Source organism: Patella vulgata, chromosome 5 (assembly GCF_932274485.2).
Source record: "Patella vulgata chromosome 5, xgPatVulg1.2, whole genome shotgun sequence".
Lineage (NCBI taxonomy): Eukaryota > Metazoa > Mollusca > Gastropoda > Patellidae > Patella > Patella vulgata.
In genome coordinates, this window is record NC_065883.2 from 25,441,916 (window position 1) to 25,461,995 (window position 20,080).

General features: G+C 31.4%; 1 protein-coding gene across 6 annotated transcripts in view; it reads left to right on the plus strand.

The window, feature by feature from the left end:
- LOC126821534 (ribosome-binding protein 1) overlaps positions 1–20,080 on the plus strand; it is a 39,144-nt gene that overhangs the window by 10,538 nt on the left and 8,526 nt on the right. For 4 of the 6 annotated variants that reach the window (XM_056100760.1, XM_050549981.2, XM_056100761.1 and 1 more), the window contains exons 4-23: positions 574–655; positions 839–1,092; positions 3,241–3,287; positions 3,485–3,659; positions 5,742–5,984; positions 8,683–8,787; positions 9,163–9,338; positions 10,506–10,617; positions 13,041–13,136; positions 15,127–15,219; positions 15,440–15,517; positions 15,765–15,860; positions 16,136–16,222; positions 16,396–16,470; positions 16,734–16,826; positions 17,298–17,357; positions 17,771–17,836; positions 18,877–18,960; positions 19,264–19,344; positions 19,742–19,882. In XM_056100760.1, the coding sequence (XP_055956735.1) occupies positions 574–655; positions 839–1,092; positions 3,241–3,287; positions 3,485–3,659; positions 5,742–5,984; positions 8,683–8,787; positions 9,163–9,338; positions 10,506–10,617; positions 13,041–13,136; positions 15,127–15,219; positions 15,440–15,517; positions 15,765–15,860; positions 16,136–16,222; positions 16,396–16,470; positions 16,734–16,826; positions 17,298–17,357; positions 17,771–17,836; positions 18,877–18,960; positions 19,264–19,344; positions 19,742–19,882 (2,244 nt within the window). The remainder of the gene's footprint in view (positions 1–573; positions 656–838; positions 1,093–3,240; positions 3,288–3,484; positions 3,660–5,741; positions 5,985–8,682; positions 8,788–9,162; positions 9,339–10,505; positions 10,618–13,040; positions 13,137–15,126; positions 15,220–15,439; positions 15,518–15,764; positions 15,861–16,135; positions 16,223–16,395; positions 16,471–16,733; positions 16,827–17,297; positions 17,358–17,770; positions 17,837–18,876; positions 18,961–19,263; positions 19,345–19,741; positions 19,883–20,080) is intronic. The other 2 variants (XM_056100764.1, XM_056100763.1) reach the window with 2 other exon arrangements.

Below are 20,080 nucleotides of genomic sequence, written 5' to 3' on the forward strand. Positions count from 1 at the left end.
ATTGCAAAGTGATTATATCGCGATATGTTTTGAAAATATCACGATATCTGTTTCCAGGGATATCGCTTACCTCTAACGTTGAATTATGCATATATGCAGAAATAACATTATATTGAATAGTCTTGCTTGACTTAATAGGACTTGATTGAATTCAAAGTATACAGAATATGCCGCATATATATTTGATTATCATTGTTTTTCTATACATGTACATTACCTGTTCATTTGCTATTTGATGATTGTTTATCATAATTAGCTATTTGATGATTGTTTATCATTAGCTATTTGATGATTGTTTATCATTAGCTATTTGATGATTGTTTATCATTAGCTATTTGATGATTGTTTATCATTAGCTTATGGTACATAGTGATTATTTTTCTAAATCTGCTTTTTTCTATGAACTACTTGATAATGTATACAATTGATTTAAACAGTGCACCTCATTTATTAGGCTACATATATGATGATTTGAAACAAATAAATTATTTGATAATATATATAGCTTTTTCTACAAATTATTTTTGATGTTGGAAACAGAAATATATATTGATTTATTATTGTAAATTTCAGAAAAGCCAGAAAGGACAAAAAGGTGATGGTTTATCCCTTCTTAAACAACAGCTTGAAGATAAAGAGAGAGCTCTACAACAAGGTATTAACATTTATTTTCCTAGCTTTTAACGAGATCGTTTTCGTCAGCTTTCAGTCAAATTGTCTTCTATCTGATACATGTTTACTGGTAAATATTTGGTTAATTAGAAAAATAACTTGTTGTTAATTAATATCTTTATTCTTTTAATATCTGAACTAATCCTTGTAAATTTTCTTTTTATAGAACAACAATTGGCTATGTCATCAAATAATAAAGTAAAAGAAATCCGTCAAGATTTAAATGCAGAAAAAGCTAAATATGCAGCACTGGAAAAAGCTTACAAGGAAAAACTTGATGTTCAGAATAATGAAATGACTGCTCTACATGCTCGACTTGCTCATATTCACGAAAAACATGCTTCTGAACTTAACAATCTACAGGTTCGACTTCGACAATCAGAATCTAGTACAGATAGAAATATGCAAAAATTAACTGAGGTAAGCCATGCTTATGATTGTCTATAGTTTAATATTCTCAGAGATCAAGCAATTTATAGAAAATTTTAGTTTATGTGTGTAGACCGCAAAAGAAATTCAGATCTATCAGTGATGTCTTTCTTTGATAACATATTTATTTGGTTGTTTAATCTAGAGATTAAAACAAAATAGGGTGGTCCTTATTTTGCAAAATTTTGAAAAGTTAAACATACATTATGCAAGAGCTAAACATACATTATGCAAGAGCTAAATCTGCCTATTGCAGGTCTTTCTTTAGGCCTGAAATGTTATATAAACTATTAATTAGACATTTATTAACAAAACAAGATCATAATCGACTCTCGATGGCATCGGATACTCGAGATTTTAACTAGATTAAAATGGTTCGCCATTTAAAAATTTAATTTAAAAATGGGAAAGCGAGGCTAAGTCCCGATTTTACCAGTGCCCTGGTTACCACTGTGCGCACACATCTTGTCAAAACTACAAACAATGATAACTTGGCTGAGAATGAAGTAATTTGAATGAAATTTTCAATATTTTCTTTTTTTATCATATATTTTTGAATTATTATAGCAAGAATGACCAACTCTTAACTAATGTATCTTTAAGGGGCTACCCTCAGTTTATGTTGAAATTGATGAGAAAAAAATTAAAAAAAAAATTAATTTTTTTGTAGAGTGTGCTACCGTCGATCAAAATTCAAACAAAATGTGACATTTTGGCATTTTTATACACCCACATTTTCATGTGGGTGTATTATGCCATCGTCCCGTCCGTCCATCCGTCCACAATTTGTTTGTGGACACTCTACATTAACATTTTTTATCTGATTTTGACGAAACTTGAAATATAGGTCTATCTCCCAAAAATCTTTGTTCCTTTCGATATTGGCATGTATCGGACCAGAACTTCATGGATTATGGCCCCCGATTGTTCAAAAATCACGTTTTTTGCTTTTTGACACTGACAAGATTGGCATTTTTCTCAATATGGAGCAAATTATCACTTGAAGACTGTAATTGTCCACGACAATTTTAGCTATGTTTCTAAGATTAAAGTAAATTGTTTTACAGATTTTGTTTGTGATTTTCCAAATAAAAGAGGGGGGTTGGATGGCTGAATGGTTTGCGTGCGCGCGCTGTATCATAAAGCCTGTCATTGAGTCGACTGGCGTGGTTTCGAATCCCCGGTTGTACGTGACAAGGAGTAGGGTCGCCTGTCCAACCTCGTGGGTTTTCTCCGGGTCCTCCGGTTTCCTCCCACTGCTAAAGACCCCTACGCGCAAGCGAATTATTGAAATAAAATTAAACCATATGTTAGTCCCGAAATGACCTAGTTTGTGTCGAGTGGATGTTAAACCCCATTTCTCTCTCTCTCTCCAAATAAAAGTTTGAATTAAAAATTACACCAATATTTCTGGCTGACTAAGAAGTGACAATGCAACTATTTCCTGCTTGTATCGACAGATCAAAGTTTAACTTTAGATCAAAGTTTTAACTTTTTCCTGTTTAAAGAAGACCCAATAACCAAATATTCTGATTTATCTGCATTATGTTTAAAAAAAAATTATTGTTCATCCAAATTTTTATGTCTGCAATACAAGTTTCAATATTCAGCTTTGTGTATTATTCACATATAGATGAAATAATAATTCATGTCTTACTATGAGACAAGTGGTTTAGTGTATAAACTAAACAAGATCAGTCCGAGGACAGACCCTTTGGTTTGCACTGGAAGCCACCACATAAGGGTTAGAAGTAAAGGTCTAGGAAAAAGATACAATTTCCCTGAAAAATCTTGATTTCGCCAATTTTCAAACCTCAGTATAAAACACTGGAATCGCTTGTGTGGCTTTATAAATATTATTTTTGTCTTGTTCACATTCTAATTAACCAGGAAATAACATTTATTTTCATATTTAACTTTGTTCCATAAAAATAAAAATTAAAAAATGCAAAAAATCACATTTTGTTTGAACTTTGATAGCTAGTAGCACCCTCTAAAAAAAAATTTTTTTATTCTTTTATTTATTTTTTTTTCATTTTTTTTTTCTCATCAATTCCAACAAATTGAGGGTATCCCCTTAACTTTTCAAAATTTTGCAAAATAAGGACAATCCTAATGTATGATTATTTTTTTTTTCAGGAGAATAAAATACTTCAAGATACCTTAAGTAATCTTACAAAAACAAAGTAAGTTAATTTTACTGTAATTTTGTCCTTGTATTTAACATTAAACTGCAACAGAAATGGTGTTGATTCTCGTTTATAATTACTACATTTATACACTATTGTCTAACGCAGATACATGAAGCTGATGTTTAGTAGGATCACTTAACATTTCAATGTAGATTATATACTATATATATATAATATGTGTATTATTATAGAACTGATACTGTATCTCAAGCTGAATTTAGCAGTATAAGACAGAAGGCCAATATTATGGAGAAAGAACTAAACAGTAATGCAGTCAAACTAACTGCAAGTGAAAATAACCGTAAAATACAGGAAAGTAAAATTGCTAAATATGAAGAACAGATCCGACAATTTGAATCTGGCCATGTAAGTAGCTTTAGTTTTATAAACATCTAGCCATTAACAAAACTATACATTTAGATTTCCTTAGTGAAGTGTTATTTCCTCTCACATGATTTTACTGAGATGAAAAATAAATTATTATATTTTATGTAATCGTAAAGGGTATTTATTTGATCTTTTAATTTTTTTTTTTTGTTTCCATCATTCTTAGCTTAGGCTCACCCAGGTTAAAGTTCATAAAACCAAAATTATAAACTCATTTTCATGTGATAAGATCCCAAAGCAAATATTTTCAAATGAGACCAGTTGATCCTGATTGTGTACATTTTTGTGACAAATGACAATATCTTAATATTTCATGGCTTAATACACTATCAAATTGTTTATATAACATTAATTTAATAAGAAAACAAAACTAACATATTAATGGTGGATAATCATTGGCCTGGATTCAATTGGGTTAAAAACAGGCCCATCTAAAGATTTTAACCAATAGGTGGTGCCAACTTGTTTACATTGTCTGAACGCAATTGAGTGATTTGTCAGTGGTGTAGGACCGAGGGCCTGACAAGAACAGCTGTCTAGTCATTTGGATGGAACGAAAAACCGAGGTTCCGTATAAACATTGGCGTGCACATAAAAGATCGCTTGACAGTTGGAATTTGATACAAGAGTAGGCTGTAATGCCGCTGCCTGGGCAAAATTTCTTTCATAGCACACTGTATGACATGCCAATCTTCATTAGCCCAGTCGGAGCAGAACAGTAGGATGTTGAACCCCATTTCATTTTTGTCCCCCGCCTTTCGAAGAAAGCAGGGGACTATTAAAATGGGTTCGTCCGTCTGTCCGTCCGTCTGTCTGTCCGTCTGTCTGTCCGTCTGTCCGTCCGTCTGTCTGTCCGTCACACTTTTTGGGACACAATAACTCTCTTCCTAATTGAGCTAGAATGTTCAAACTTGGTGTATGTGTTTATTAGGTCAATGCCTTGATGGAGTTCGAAGATGAGCATTTTCCGCTTAGGGTAAGCAGAGATAAGCAATTTGATTGGTTGATGCTTTGGGACACGATAACTCTCTTCCTAATTGGGCTAGAATGTTCAAACTTGGTGTATGTGTTGATTAGGTCAATGCCTTGATGGAGTTCGAAGATGAGCATTTTCCGCTCAGGGTAAGCAGAGATAAGCAATTTGATTGGTTGATGCTTTGGGACACGATAACTTTTAATTGAGCTAGAATGTTCAAACTTAGTGTATGTGTTTATTAGGTCAATGCCTTGATGGAGTTCGAAGATGAGCATTTTCCGCTTAGGGTAAGCAGAGATAAGCAATTTGATTGGTTGATACTTTGGGGCACGATAACTCTCTTCCTAATTGAGCTAGAATGTTCAAACTTGGTGTATGTGTTGATTAGGTCAATGCCTTGATAGAGTTCGAAGATGAGCATTTTCCGCTTAGGGTAAGCAGAGATAAGCAATTTGATTGGTTGATGCTTTGGGACACGATAACTTTAGTTCTAATTAAGTGAGATTGATGAAACTTGGTGTATAGTTTCATTACAGTAATACCTTGACTAAGTTTGATAATGAGCATTTTCTGCTCAGGGTAAGCAGCAATTTGATTGGTTGATACTTTGGGGCACGATAACTCTCTTCCTAATTGAGCTAGAATGTTCAAACTTGGTGTATGTGTTGATTAGGTCAATGCCTTGATGGAGTTCGAAGATGAGCATTTTCCGCTTAGGGTAAGCAGAGATAAGCAATTTGATTGGTTGATGCTTTGGGACACGATAACTTTAGTTCTAATTAAGTGAGATTGATGAAACTTGGTGTATAGTTTCATTACAGTAATACCTTGACTAAGTTTGATAATGAGCATTTTCTGCTCAGGGTAAGCAGAGCGATACGCAATTTGATTGGTCGAGACTTTGGAAAACAATAACTCTCCTACTTTGATTGTTAGACTATAAGTAAAGATATACTGTTTGATTGTTCAATACTTTGTAAAAGATAATTTGTGATAAATTTATATGTGTCCTCTAATTATTTTCCTATTTCGGCGGGGGACATCAGCCTCACTGTTGGCTTGTATTTTTGGATTTTGATTTATAGAAAGATACAGAAGCTATTATGAATAAGAAAATGGACGAAGTGAACAAAGAATTAAGAAGAGCTGACCAAAAAAATACTACACTGAATAATGATTTGAAAAAAGCTTCTGCTGATTTACAAAAAGCTAATGGAGCTTTGAAATCTGCCGAGAATGAGTGTTCATCATTGAAAAAGCAGCTCCAGGAATTGAACACACATTTATCTGCTGCCGACGTCACAAAAGAATTGGAGGGAAAATTACAGGTTAGATTTGTGATAAATATGTCGTTCTGTACTACATGTATTTAGTTTTTTTCTTGGGTGGTACTTTTTTGGTTGATTTTCAAATTCTGTGTGATTTTCATTTCTGTGTTCATGATTTTGATTGTTTTCCTTCTATATCAAGTAAACAGTAAATAAATTTTGCACTTCAAAAGATGTGAAATATATTATTTTACCAATAAGCAGGAAGTAAGTTGATTAAAAAAAACAAACAAAAATTTAACTTTCAGTATTGTCATAATCAGTGTTAGAAATTTATGACATAAGAGCAGAGATCAGAAGAACTATCTTTAAATCCTCCACCAAAAAATAGGCTCCAACCCAAACAATGATTACAAATAATATGATTATATACAAGCCAAAATTATTTTCTCGAATAACTGCCCGTAGGTCGTCCACTGTTTCGGACCTCTGTTTTTAGGCCCAATAATTTGGCCGCAAGTACTCTTTTCTCCAGGTTATTGCGACCCCTGGATTCATGCCTATAAGGACATAGGATGGAAGTCCCCCAATCAAGAATTGCTTCCGCCGGCCCTGATTTTGCACCCTGATCATATTGCTGTTTTCTTTTCTGATTATATCTGGCAGGGCTCGACATTAACTGTTGCCCGGAGAACAGAAACCGTCATAACAAAAGTTTGTTTGGATTTATTGTAAACACAAGAAAGTCAATTTTTGTCTCAGATATCTAATATATATCTTTTCTTCTGTCGCATGTTGCTGAAACAGAAGTTTTACAGTTCCGAGCGCCCTACAAATATTTGTTGACATGTACTTTTGATTTTGATAATTAATTACAAAATAATATTGTCGAATACATAATCTAGGTGGGCACTCGTACTAATTTGGTTACTCATCTGACACATTTACAGAATTTATATCCAATATTTACAACAATGAATTAAAATTCAAATGCTGAGTTTCAGTGTCAGACAAATTTATGGATGCAATTATCGATTGCCATCAATGCATAAAAGTTTACCTGATACATCAAATCCTGATAAAAAAACAATGAAGAAAATTCTAATGTGACCAGGAGAACTTTACTCAACAACTTAAATGATAATAAAGTAATTAAAGGGTGTTTGGCTCTAATTCTTTGGAATCATAAATGGCTCTAAAAGTACATATAAATGTAATAGTGCATATCAAGTGATTTATATTCAATTTTTAAAAAAAATTGAAATACACGAATAGTCCAAATTGAAGACAATCGTTTATGCCTAATTAGCCCATTCTTCACATTTTTTTTTATTACTATTTTATCATTTATGAATCGGCCATTACTATTTACTGCCGCATTGTAATTTAGGATATGTTTTTCTTTGTTCATTCCTTTTGCGCCTGAAACGATAGGGTAGATGACTCGTGTACAGGTTTTGGAATGTTCATTGTGTCTTAAATATTGGCAACATAACAACATCAATATGGTTTGAAATGGACCAATATTGAATTCTAATTTGTGTTTTTAATTTCCAGTATTATAGAAAATATTGAGTTACAGGTTTAGATCCTTTAAAGAACTAATGATCAGGACAATTTTTATACGCCCACATTTTCATGTGGATGTATATTGTCGTCGGACTGGATGTCCGTCAGTCCATCCATCCGTCTTTCCATCCACAATTTGTTTGTGGACACTCTACAGATCACAATTCTTATCCGATTTTGACGAAACTTGAAATATAGGTTTATCTCCAAAAGGTTGCAGTTCCTTTCGATATTGGCATGTATCGGATTATGGCCTCTGATTGTAGGAAAAATCACATTTTTGGCTTATGGACACTCTAGAGGTCACAATTTTCATCTGATTTTGATGAAACTTAAAATGCATGTTTATATAACCCAAAGATCTTGGTTCCTTTAGATATTTGCACATATCGAATCGTAACTTCCTGAATTATGGCCCCTGATTATACGAAGAAGCACATTTTTTGCTTGTGGTCCCTCTAGAGGTCACAATTATTATCTGATTCAAAAAAAAACATTCGAATATATCACCGTAACTACTGTTGAGTTTGAATTTCATGAAAATCAGACCCTGTAGATGTCACAATTTTGATCTGATTTTGAGGAAACTTGAAATATATGTTTATAACCGAAAGATCTTGGTAAATTTCGATATTCACGCATATCAGATTGTAACTTCCTGAATTATGGCCCTTGATTGTACGAAAAATCACATTTTTATCCAATTTAAAAAAAACTTTGAATATATCACCATTACACCCTAATGATGGTTGAGTTCGAAAATTGAACCTTCATTTTTCTGCATATTTCAGCATTGTACCATTTGTTCTGAATTTTCAACCTGTACTCTGTACCCTTTTTACCTGTGCCATTTTACCATTCAGCTTGAGCACTATAAATAAGCCAACATAAGAAATATCCTCATACATTTGTTTCAGAAAACACACAACCCAACCTATCATATATTTAACACACAAAGCAAAATTTTAACAATTTGTATCTTAGGACAAGCAATTTCATTTTCTGGATAGTAAAATCGTTGAACTACTTGCCCAAAGGCTGAAAAAGTTAATGTCAGACCCTGTCTAGAGGCATATCTTTTGGAATATTAAATGCTCTTAAGGCAAAGCATGAATCTCATCTTTATTCAGCAAGAGTATTGCATGATAATAATTTAAATGACATTGTGTTTCGGTTTGAATATCTTCAGCAAGCCAACCGAAAATCAAGTGAATTGGAGGGAAATGTTAAAAATCTGGAAAAACAATTATCTGATTCAAATCAGAGATATTCAGAACTCAAGAAAGAAATCGAGGTACAATTAATATTTTCATATTCATAAAACTTATAAAGGTTTATTTAAATGTTCATTTATTTCTTTGTCAAATTGTTATTATGAATCAAACAAAACCTTTCTTTTTTTTTGGTTTCAAGCAAACTCTCTCTTACCCTTTGTGTGTCCATCTGCACTTGTGTTTCCTAAATGTGCACAATTTTATTTTAAATGTTGAAAAGTGGTAGATTTTCTTTTGGGGAGCACTTTGAGTTTCTAGTTCATCCATGATCAAAATTTCAATTTAAGCTGATTTTGTATTATTTTCAGACATTATGATGATGATTCAAAAAAATAAATAATAATTTAAATGACTGAGTTTTAATTACATGTAGTTCTATGAAATATTGTTTGTAGGTTATGCGACATGAAAATATGGCTTTAGCTGAGGAAATGAAGACAACTAAAGAACGTCAAGCTGGCGAGGGACAGGAAGCTGCACCTAATGCACCATCTGGAGCCCCCAATGGTGATATTCATAATGAACACACTGTAGATAAAAATCTTATAAAATTGGAAGAACATGAAAGCATGTAAGTTATGTAGCATAGAAAATTTAAATTAAGGGATAATGAAATTGCTTTGTACTTATGATAAAAACAGTTATAATCCTTGAGTGGCATTTAGCAATTGAGCACATTAAAAAAACACAACACAATTTATATGGAAAACAATCTCTGGTTTATTTATTGACTTATAGCACAATGTTTTGATAAGAGAATACTTTTTCGAAACATCATGTTATATGTCTATAAAAAAGTGATTGTTTTCCATATAAATTGTGTTGTTTTTAAAAAAACAGTTGTTTATCGGGTGACAGCTAAGTGTTACAATATGATGGCGGTAACATTAACCATATTGTGATCTTTAACCAATTATTGATTCTAAAATTGATAATCAAGATATAGCAAGTCATGCTGGTTGTTTTAATACGTTAACTGAGCTATAGATTAATGAACATGTTGGTCATTTACATGTTTCTTTGTTATAAATCGTATATCATATTTGTTGACCAAATTAGGTAACAATCCCTGACGATATCCAGGGTATGGTGCATGTCCTTTCCATATTTGTAATTTAGCTGTTATCAGTCTTTTATGTAAATACCGCAGACAAAAGAATAGATACCTATTAAAGAGAGAGCGGGGGTAGAATTGGGGAAAACTCGTGCAGACCATCATAAATGCTATAACAAGCCAGATACCATTCTTTAGAACGGGGGAGAATTGTGATTACCAATTGCCTCAGATTGTTAGAAGAATAAAACGTAGAAAGAACCTGATCTGTAGTCTGTAGTTTTGATCATGGAAAGAAAAACACAGCAGTGAAGTCCAAGAAAAAGCCAGTAATATAACATTATGAAAAAAAGGATATTAAAATATGTAGTACAGGGAGAAAGATAAGGAAGAGAGAGGAGAACTAGAGAAGAAAAGGCTCAACACAATTGAGATCATTTCAGACCTAATAAATGGTACAATATTATTTCAATATCTTGCTTGCTCGTAGGGGTCTTTAGCAGGAAAGAAGAGGACCCCACTTGATGGATCTTATAATCTAAAGCGCACACGTTGGACCACTACCCCCCCCCCCCCCCTTATGTTTTCCCAGACCACAAACAATTTAGGTGGATGTGTATTTGTTTTACGTAATAACAAAAAAGTGTGATTATTGTTTTAAATGGGAGATAATTGTATTTACAGTCTTGCAGAAAAAGTGAAAGAATTAACACGATTAACAGCAGAACTAGCTAATCAGAAATCAGAAGTTGGTAATTTACAAGAACAATTAGAGACCCAGAAAAAGAAAAATAATGTAAGTATATACTTATTGCTTTGATGTGGTGCTGTTATTTATTTGAATTGGAGAAATGTTACATTGTCATCATTTACCTAAATTTATATAAAGAAAAGACATTTAAAAATAAATTTGTTTAGAAAAGTGTTATGTTCCCCATTTCAGACTATTAAATATAATTTGATGACAAAGTTGAGATTGCAATATTTTAGAACACAATATCCTCTTATCAATTCCTGTCAAACAAATTATAGTTGCAACATTAAGTTACTGCAAATTGATCCACAGCAGACAAAAGTGTGCCATGAAATGAGCATTTTATAAATGAGCATTTTAAAAAAAATAAACTTCTGGATACACTACAGTATTTGTGATTTAATATTATAATAATAAATAAGCTCTAAATAGAAGTAGGAGGGTATTGTGATGAAGCATATTGGCATGACGTATTTAATAACTACTAACTATTCTTTGATACATGTTATTACATATAGTCTCATTTATGCTAATTAAACTAACTAATTAATACTTTTATCTTTTATTTAATTAAATTGTGAAAAAACAACAAAGTAATTGGATTAAAAAAGACATATTTCAAAAGATTTTACCCACAACACTGGCTTGTCTATTTATATCATCTACTTAGGATGCCGAATGTTGTGTAATTTTCAATTTATTGTACCTTTGTAGTTTGCAAAATCCATCAAATGATGGTCAGCAGCTTTAGAAAATGTATTACTTATATTGATATTTAACTATTTGAAATGAAATGGGGTTTAACATCCTACTATATAAATACTTACAATTGATTCTAACAAAATTACTCTATCTTTACATATGGGGTGGGGGTTTTGGCCGAATGGTTAATGCATGTGCGTTGCATCATCAAGTTTGTCATTGAGTCAAGTGGTGTGGTTTCGATTCCCCACTTGTACATGACAAGGAGTAGGGTCGCCTGTCCAACCTCGTGGGTTTTCTCTAGGTCCTCCGGTTTCTTGCACTGCTAAAGACTCCTACGCACAAGCAAATTATTGAAATAAAATTGATCCATGTGTTAGTCTTGAAATGACCTAGTTTGTGTCGAGTGGACGTTAAACCCCATTTCTCTCCGTCTCTTTACATATTCACATGATTTAATCAATGTATATTCTAGATGTAAATACTGCTAAGGAATTGCTTTTGCACCATTTTCAACAGTAGTGTTATCGACTTTCGATATGTAGTTATTTTATTTAACGTGTAACATGGATTGTCACAGTAGCTAACAAAAAAGGATGTATAGTTAAGAAACCTATAGATTGAGCTTAATTCAACTTTAACATTGCACATTAGCTTGTTATAATCCATATTTCTATCAGGGCTGAATATAAGCTAAAAGACTTGTGATTGTGTAAAGTGTGAGATATTTTATCAGATATATATAAATCAATAGAATAGAAATTAATTTTAGCAAGTTGACATTATTAAATTAGGCTAGTACACAGATAATATCAGTTTGAAAAACAGGCTCAAGGTTTATACATACCTTGCAACCGCTTGTCTTTACTAGAGTGGAACATCATTCTTTCAAATGCAAAGGCCGTAATTTGCCAGAAGTGACTTGTCACCTGTATGACAGTTGGCATGTTACTTTAAGCCCTGTTTAATCATCAGTCTTTTGGCTCATTTTCTTTTCATGAGTAAAAACCTCGTTAAGATCTATATTTTTTTTTTTTTAAAGTTCAATCACGTCGAGTTCTGCTCTTGAAGAATATGTTTTATCCCCATATGATCAGGATTTACATTATTGATTGATTATAATATATGAATTTACCAATTGTTCTAAACATTTTAAGGTTATTAGTTTGAAAAAAAAGGACTTGTATACCCTAACAAGGTTTACATTAAAGGAGCTAAATCGCTAACATTTGGGACCTAGAAATTCACAAAAGTGGGTCGCAACGCATATAATACTGTAATATGAATGTATATAAACTGATTTACATTTAATGGTTTCCGTTTTTACTCCAATTTCAAATCAGTTATGTTCGGCGAAATAAGTCAGCAATCTCAATCGAGTGCAAATTTCTAGCGTCTAGTTATTCTAGTCTACATAACTCCATTTGATTTGGTGCAATGTGTCTAGCCTCGTCCCTCGAGTCTCTCAATACAACTGGGGCTGAAGCACATTATGGTACACGATTCGTGTACCAATGTTAAAAAAATTATTTTATCTTAAATATCGGATATCAGAAGCTCATCTTTTCCCGGTAAGTTTACATCATCAATGTTGATTTAAATTGACCAATAATTCGTGTTTTCGATGTCGAAGATTTTGGAGGATTTTGAGTTACGGACTTAGGTCCTTTAAGGATAACAGTTATTTCTGCATGCATATCTATCTGAAAACTCTGTTTTTGTGTGATAAAAATTGTAGACGAAAAACAAAAAATTAATTTCAGGAACTTCGTGAAAAGAATTGGAAAGCCATGGAAGCTTTAGAAAAAACTGAGAAATCAGTGGTTGAAAAAGTTGAAAGCGCTGTTAAAAATTCCAGGGTAAATTAAATAAACAGTGATCAGATATTTATTTTTTTTCCACCTTTCATGTCTGCTTTCATCAGTTTATTAATCAGTTAGCTAAAATGATAAAATCTTTCATATAAAAATTTTTCAGATTTTTATTTCTAATATATTATAAGCCTTTTTTTTTTTTAAATTTAAATATTTATTGATTATTAAACTAGAGCTTTGATGCATGTGAGCTTCATGGTTTTATTATAACATACTAATTTTTTTGCTGACATTGTCCTAACTTCCACTGTCATGCAGGTAGGGCGGGGAGCACAAACCATTTTTTGTCTGTCAAGTTTTTGCACTGTAACTTGAAAATTCTACAAAAATTTAGCTAGACACGTTTGCTTTTAACGACTGTTATTTCAAATATTAGATTTGTTTTTGGCACTTGTTGCTATTTAGAGTGTCTGTGAATTCCTAGAATCAGACTGTATCTAAATTGGCATAGAAGTTGGCAGTGGGTCTAATTTAATACATTTACTGTTTTTGTGTGTTGTTTATTTATCCAGCTTATTGTATTCATGTTCATTATAACTAAGTTGCATAACCCTTATTATAACTCAATGCATAGAAAAACATTTCATCCCATTAACAACTTCTTGTTATAAATCTAAAAAACAGAATATAACTATGTTTTACATGGTTGTAAATCTAATACTCTGTTATTTTACTTTTTATTAATGTTAATCAGAAGCATGTAAGTATTATGCAGTGGATCATAAATCATCACAATCATTTCTTTGATATTAGGGAATTGGGGAGTCTAGTGGTTTGTCATTGAGTCAAGTTGCATGGTTTCGATTCCCTGCTGGTACGTGACGAGGAGTATGATTGCCTGTCCAACCTTGTGGGTTTTCTCCAGGCCCTCTGGTTTCCTCCCACTGCTAAAGACCCATACATGCAAGCGAATTATTGCAATAAAATTGAACCATATGTTAGTCCTAAAATGACCTGGTTTGTGTCGAGTGGACTATAACATTCGTGTATGATGATTAAGTTTCACTAAATAGCTAAAAAAAAAATCACCCTACTGGCTACTAATATTTTGTGATGTAAAATAAAAATGCATTAGCTTTTGACTTCCGTATTTTCATAAAAAGGTTAAAGTTTGTAACAGCTGTGATATTGATTTGTAATATAGACATACGATCAATATGCTGATTTAGATATAATAAACAGTAGTTATCAATATAGTGTAATACTTGGTGAATAGATTAATATACTGACTGACATGTCAAATATGTCAAATCAGTATTTTAAAGGGCAGTGGTATCATATCTATCTGATGGTAATGGAAAAATAACTTCAAATTATTTTTATTATGACAAAAAATTGGGACTGAAGCATGTAGTCTAAGGTAATCTTAAGATGTTTCAGGAAAAGGTTAAAATTTCTCCTAAACCTCTAGTGCATTGCACGTGTTATTACATAGAAATTGAAATTAACATTAACATTATTAGTCTTGAAATGGTGGATGTATTAACAAATTGGTAAACTCATTCTCTTTCTTTGCGCAGTAATCAGTTGATAATTTGAAAAGACATGGTAAAAAATATATACTACTGTTAAGTCCCTTGTTAAAAAGAATCTCATTTTCTTGATCTCTCAATGCCTTGCCAATACCATTAAATTTTCAACTATATTATTTTATTTTGTATTATGGTCTTAAAAATCTGCCAATTATTTTTTGCCGCTTTATTGTTCTTATTTATTTTGTCTGTGATTGTATTCAAAGATTTTCCTTAATTATTCTGAAATGTTGGTTAATTCATTTGGATGGTCGTTTGACACGAAAAAGTGTATACCGCACAAAATGTTTATTTACATCAAATAATTATGTTGTAAAGATAACATTTGGTTGACTTGTGTTTAATACAATATTATCTTTAAATAGTTTCTCTATGATTTGAATGTGGCTTTTATGTTTGAAGGATCTTGTAAGTTGCTTTACAATGTTTTCTATTTATTATAGGAGAAGGCCAGTAATTTATCAAGAGAAGTAGAATCTTTAGATAAAGGGGTATTACAAAGGTTGTTCCCGTCTATATCTGTAAATGAGAAATTGGTAAGTTCATTTCAGTTAGCAGAACATAGCATTAGCAACAGGTGAATTTTAGTGTTGTGGTCTAAGGGGAGATAATATGACTAAAAGGACTTTGAAGCAGAGTTGTCTCCCCTTACTAACTGTATATCTTGAGATAAGTTTGCACTTTAGATTTAATTCTGGTATTATTTGGTATTATGGTGTAAGCTATATGATTACTGGAGTTATAATTGCATTTCAGGGGCATAAAGAATGGATGACCTCATTCGAAAAACAAGCTAACACTTATGTGGTCAATCTCTCTCAACAATCTTCCAGTGTAAGTTAATGTTTTAAATGATTTATTTAAATTGAATTTGAATCTAGATTATATTATTATGATAAAAATCTTATGCTAAAAACTTTTTTATCCGAATGTGGTTTGTAATGAACTGGAAAACTAGACATTATCAATGACTGCAAATTTTAAAATGCTGGAGGTACATTTACAATCTTTAAAGTAGTCCTGTATTTTTCCAAAAATAGCTTAAATGATTTTTCTTAATGTATATTTTCTTATTTTATAGAGTGCTAATAAAGATAATAGAATAAAACAGTTAGAAGATACTAACAATAAATTATCAACACAAACACGAGATTTACAGAAGATAATAGATGATACAGTAAGTATATATAGACACTTCTTTCTTAATAATTTAAGCCAAGCACTACCTTCAACAATAATATGCTGCTCATTGGCCCTAACAATAATGTGCTTTTAAAGAGCACTTAAACCATCCAAGGTGCAAGTGTAATAATAAGTCAGTTGATACTGTGGATGATACATCATGAATATATTTGTCTTAAACTTAGATTTGAATTGAGCAGTTGTTTCTGAACACTTTATCACAGCTTGTAAGTCATTCCATTTCTGTATTCACTATTCTCTTTATCTCAGGAAAATAAATTAAAACAGTTACAGAAAAGTGTAGATTCAGAAGAAAAGAAGTGGAAAGAAAAATTAGAAAAAGCTTTATCTTCAAAGGTGAGTTTGTGATCAGACTGCTTTTCAAACATAGTCATAGAAAAAAGTCTGCCTCTGATTGAAATGCAGATTGCCGTTTTCTGATTTATATATCATGCACAACCTGTCTATCATTTGTAATAAGAAAAATGATGTACAAATGGTACTATTATAAATCATTGTATATTTTGTAGAGTACAGAATCTGATAGTCAAGTTAAAGATTTAGAAGCTCAAGTAACACAGTACAGAAATGTTTTATCTTCTACAGTAAGTTATTTATACAGCTAATATTCCCAAAAAAATAGAAAATCTCACAAAAATAAGAATATATTACTTCAGAGGGCATGCATTGTTTTGTAACTCTTGGTACAGCATTGTAAAATATTTAGAATCTATTGCATATATTCTTTCATCGATATTATTATTAAAACTAGATTGAAATTTTAATAAAGAAAATATAAATTATTGATGATAGCATATTATTGGTATATATATATGTGTGTGTGTATTAAATAATATTGTTTTTATAGGAAGACAAATTATTACAATTGTCAGAGAAAGTAGAAAGTGAAGAAAAATCATGGAAGGCTACTTTACAGTCTACACAGACAGAATTAGAAAATGTAAGTTAAACCCCAAACATTGCAGGCTAAAATATAGACTTCAAGTCCACACACAATAAAGAAGTCTTACTAAAAAGCTTATTAATCTAAAACATTAAATTTGTTCAATCCTAATGAAAGTTGTAGCTATCAAAGTTCACATTATTAACTATGGATTTCTGGTGCATTGCAACTTTAAGACAAATTGAGATTTTACTCTACATCAATACTGTTCTATAGGCCTTCTCATCTTATATTGTAAAATAATCTAATTGTGAAAGATATTTTCTTCTTTGGTTTCTATATTTACAACTATGTTTCGAATAATGATGTCATCTGTGCCAAAGGTCATGAATATTTTGTACGAACGTAGTAGCTAAGTAATTATATGTTGAAAATTATTCATTGAATATGAATTTTTTCCTACCCATCTTTGACAAAAGATAATTAAATATTTAGGTATTATAAACCAATAATTTTTAACTATTTCAGACAAAGAAAGAATTATCTAAACTAAAAGATGAAATGAGAAAACAAAAAGGAAGTACAGAGGTATGATATTTGATATTTACTTCTAGTAGCAGTGTAGTGTGGAGATTTAAATATCCTAGTTTATTTCTAAATTTAGCACGTTATTAATGTAGTAATAGTTATATTTGAAACAGTATATTTCTTTATTTCCATTTTTATTTTCAAGTAAAGATCTTGGTGTACCAAAATTGTATTTTTTTCTTAATATCAGCATGTTATTTTCCTAGATATTGTAATATTTATTACCATATATTGGGTCCTATTTGTTTGTCCAGATTTAAAGTTCCACATTCTATTTATTAAATCACAATTCTTAAATCACAAGAGCACCCAGGGATGTCTGTAGTGAATGAAGTTGCCATGTTAAATATAGCTTGATCTGTGTTTATATACTAGAGTAACCTAAAACATTTATTTTGATTGGTTATTAATAGGAGTTGAATGATTTGGATTTTGCTTACCGTTGTGTTGAGAAAAGTTTGCCTGGTATAATAGATGAGGTACGCCTTGCAGCTCCATCTCACAAAGTTATCCCCGTTTACTAATAATATTAGCATGTCATCATTGGCAGTGGTTTATATTTTCTCTAATTCTAATACATGTGTATTTGGTTTTTATTTAGATATTTTATTGAAAATTTACATTTTTTTTATTTTCGACTTTTGAAATCATTGCTTCAATGGTGTAATGAGGTTGTCTTGGAAAAGTTATGAACATATTTGGGGGATTTTCATCTTGTCTCATAAAAGTATTTTTTGTTCTGTATTGTTGAATAGTGTATCTTTGTAACAGTAAATATTTTTAAAACAAAAATAATCGGATATTAATATTGCATATGACCATTAACTTGTACAGTATGCATCAAAAAATGCAAATTTAGTTTCACAGAAATGACATTGAATACACTTAACAGCAATGTGAAATAATAACCAAATTTGAAAGCTAGTTGAACATAAATCTAACATTGCATTTTATTTAAGTGATATACATGGCATTATAGCTGTATGTATTCTGTATATAGATTACATTTAGACAAATCCAAAATGTATCGTATATAAATATTGAATGTGTAGTTATTATAAGTACAGTATTTATGTTACTTTTCATATTAATGAAATATTTCATAGAATTAGAATTAATGCCTTGTAAATCCATATTCAATAACACTAACTTCCCCACGTTATATATTACCAAGGCTGTAATTGATTATTAACAAAACAAAAAGCACATTACACAAATATCCTATTATTATTTGTATCTCACAATATCTAATCCACTGGGCAATCTTTTATGTGTGCTTAAATAATGGAGATTGGGTTGTCTAGTGTTATAGTTCTGTATTGCTTTTTAGATGAAAATTGAGAAGTATAATTAAGATTTATATAGATAAAACAGCCTGGATATTGTACAAATTGATCATTTGTTTCAGATACCTGCACTTTTACATATAAATTAGAAATTATAATTATAATTTTTTTTTTTTTTTTTTTTTTTTTTTTTTTTGCCAAGTTGTAATTTATTTCGTGTTTTGTTTTGTCAGATGGAAACCAAAGTAGTAGTTTTAGAAAGTGAATTGAAGACTTCTGAATCTGAAAGAAATTTGTTACAAATAGAAGTAAAAGAAGTAAGTATTACATTTTATCGCACCTGGGTGAATTTTTAGGCAGCTGGATAGAGGGTGGGGAGACAAGATGAATTCCGTTTTCAGGGACACAATTCCTGAAAAATGACATCTCGTCAATACTGGTTTTAACAGAAGGCAGGATATGAATACTCTTTCTGGAACACCAGGTACCACGTAGCACCATGTTCATCAGTGTGAGTAAAGCACCTCTTGATGGTTATAATAGGCATTCTCATACTTTTAAACACTGTGTGTGTATTATGATACTATGAAATAAATTAGTTTATAACTTCTTTTTAATAGGCTAAATCTCAAGTGTTAAGTTTAGAAAAACAAATAGAAACCTCCAGTCAAATATCAATTGAAAATGAAGAGTATAAAAGGGTAAGTAAAATAAATAATAATTTATAAACTACTTGGAAAATATCAATAGCTTTAAAAAGCTACTCATAGTTGTATGAACTGCCATTGTCTTTGAGCCTCTGACTGTTCTCAGTGTTTAGGTGTCAGCTATGACATATTGATGTGTCACAGAACACTAAGATTTGTATGGACCCTAGATTTTTAAAAACCACATTTCCTTCTCATGTCTACACTGTAAATTCATAATTACCTGCATCGCCATTCAGTATGAGCAGCCCACCCCACAATTTTTATAGTCACACACTTAGATAAGCTAATATTCATAATGAAGGGAAGAAATTAATTGATATAAAGATCTAATACAATGTAAGAAGTAAGATAGATATGTTTGTTAAATTACCTTTGTTTGTTTTTACAGTTATATGAATCAGAGAAAAAGAAAACGAAAGATTTATCGACTAATGTAGTTAAGTTAACTGGCATAATTAAAACTGGTCAAGATGCTTTGTCACAGGAACAAAAATTGGTTAAACAATTGCAGGATGAACTTGAAGATCAGGTATGAATCATATTTCTATTCTTTCGTGTATATTGTCATCGTTGTTTCGACTGGACAAAAGTAAAGTAGGAAACTAACAGAAGTATGAAACTGGCATAAGTATAGATATGCAGTAGACTTCGCATATAACGGGACACCTCGGGACCCGAAGAAATTGTCTGTTATAAATGGTGTCCGTTATACAAAAAATCTGCTATC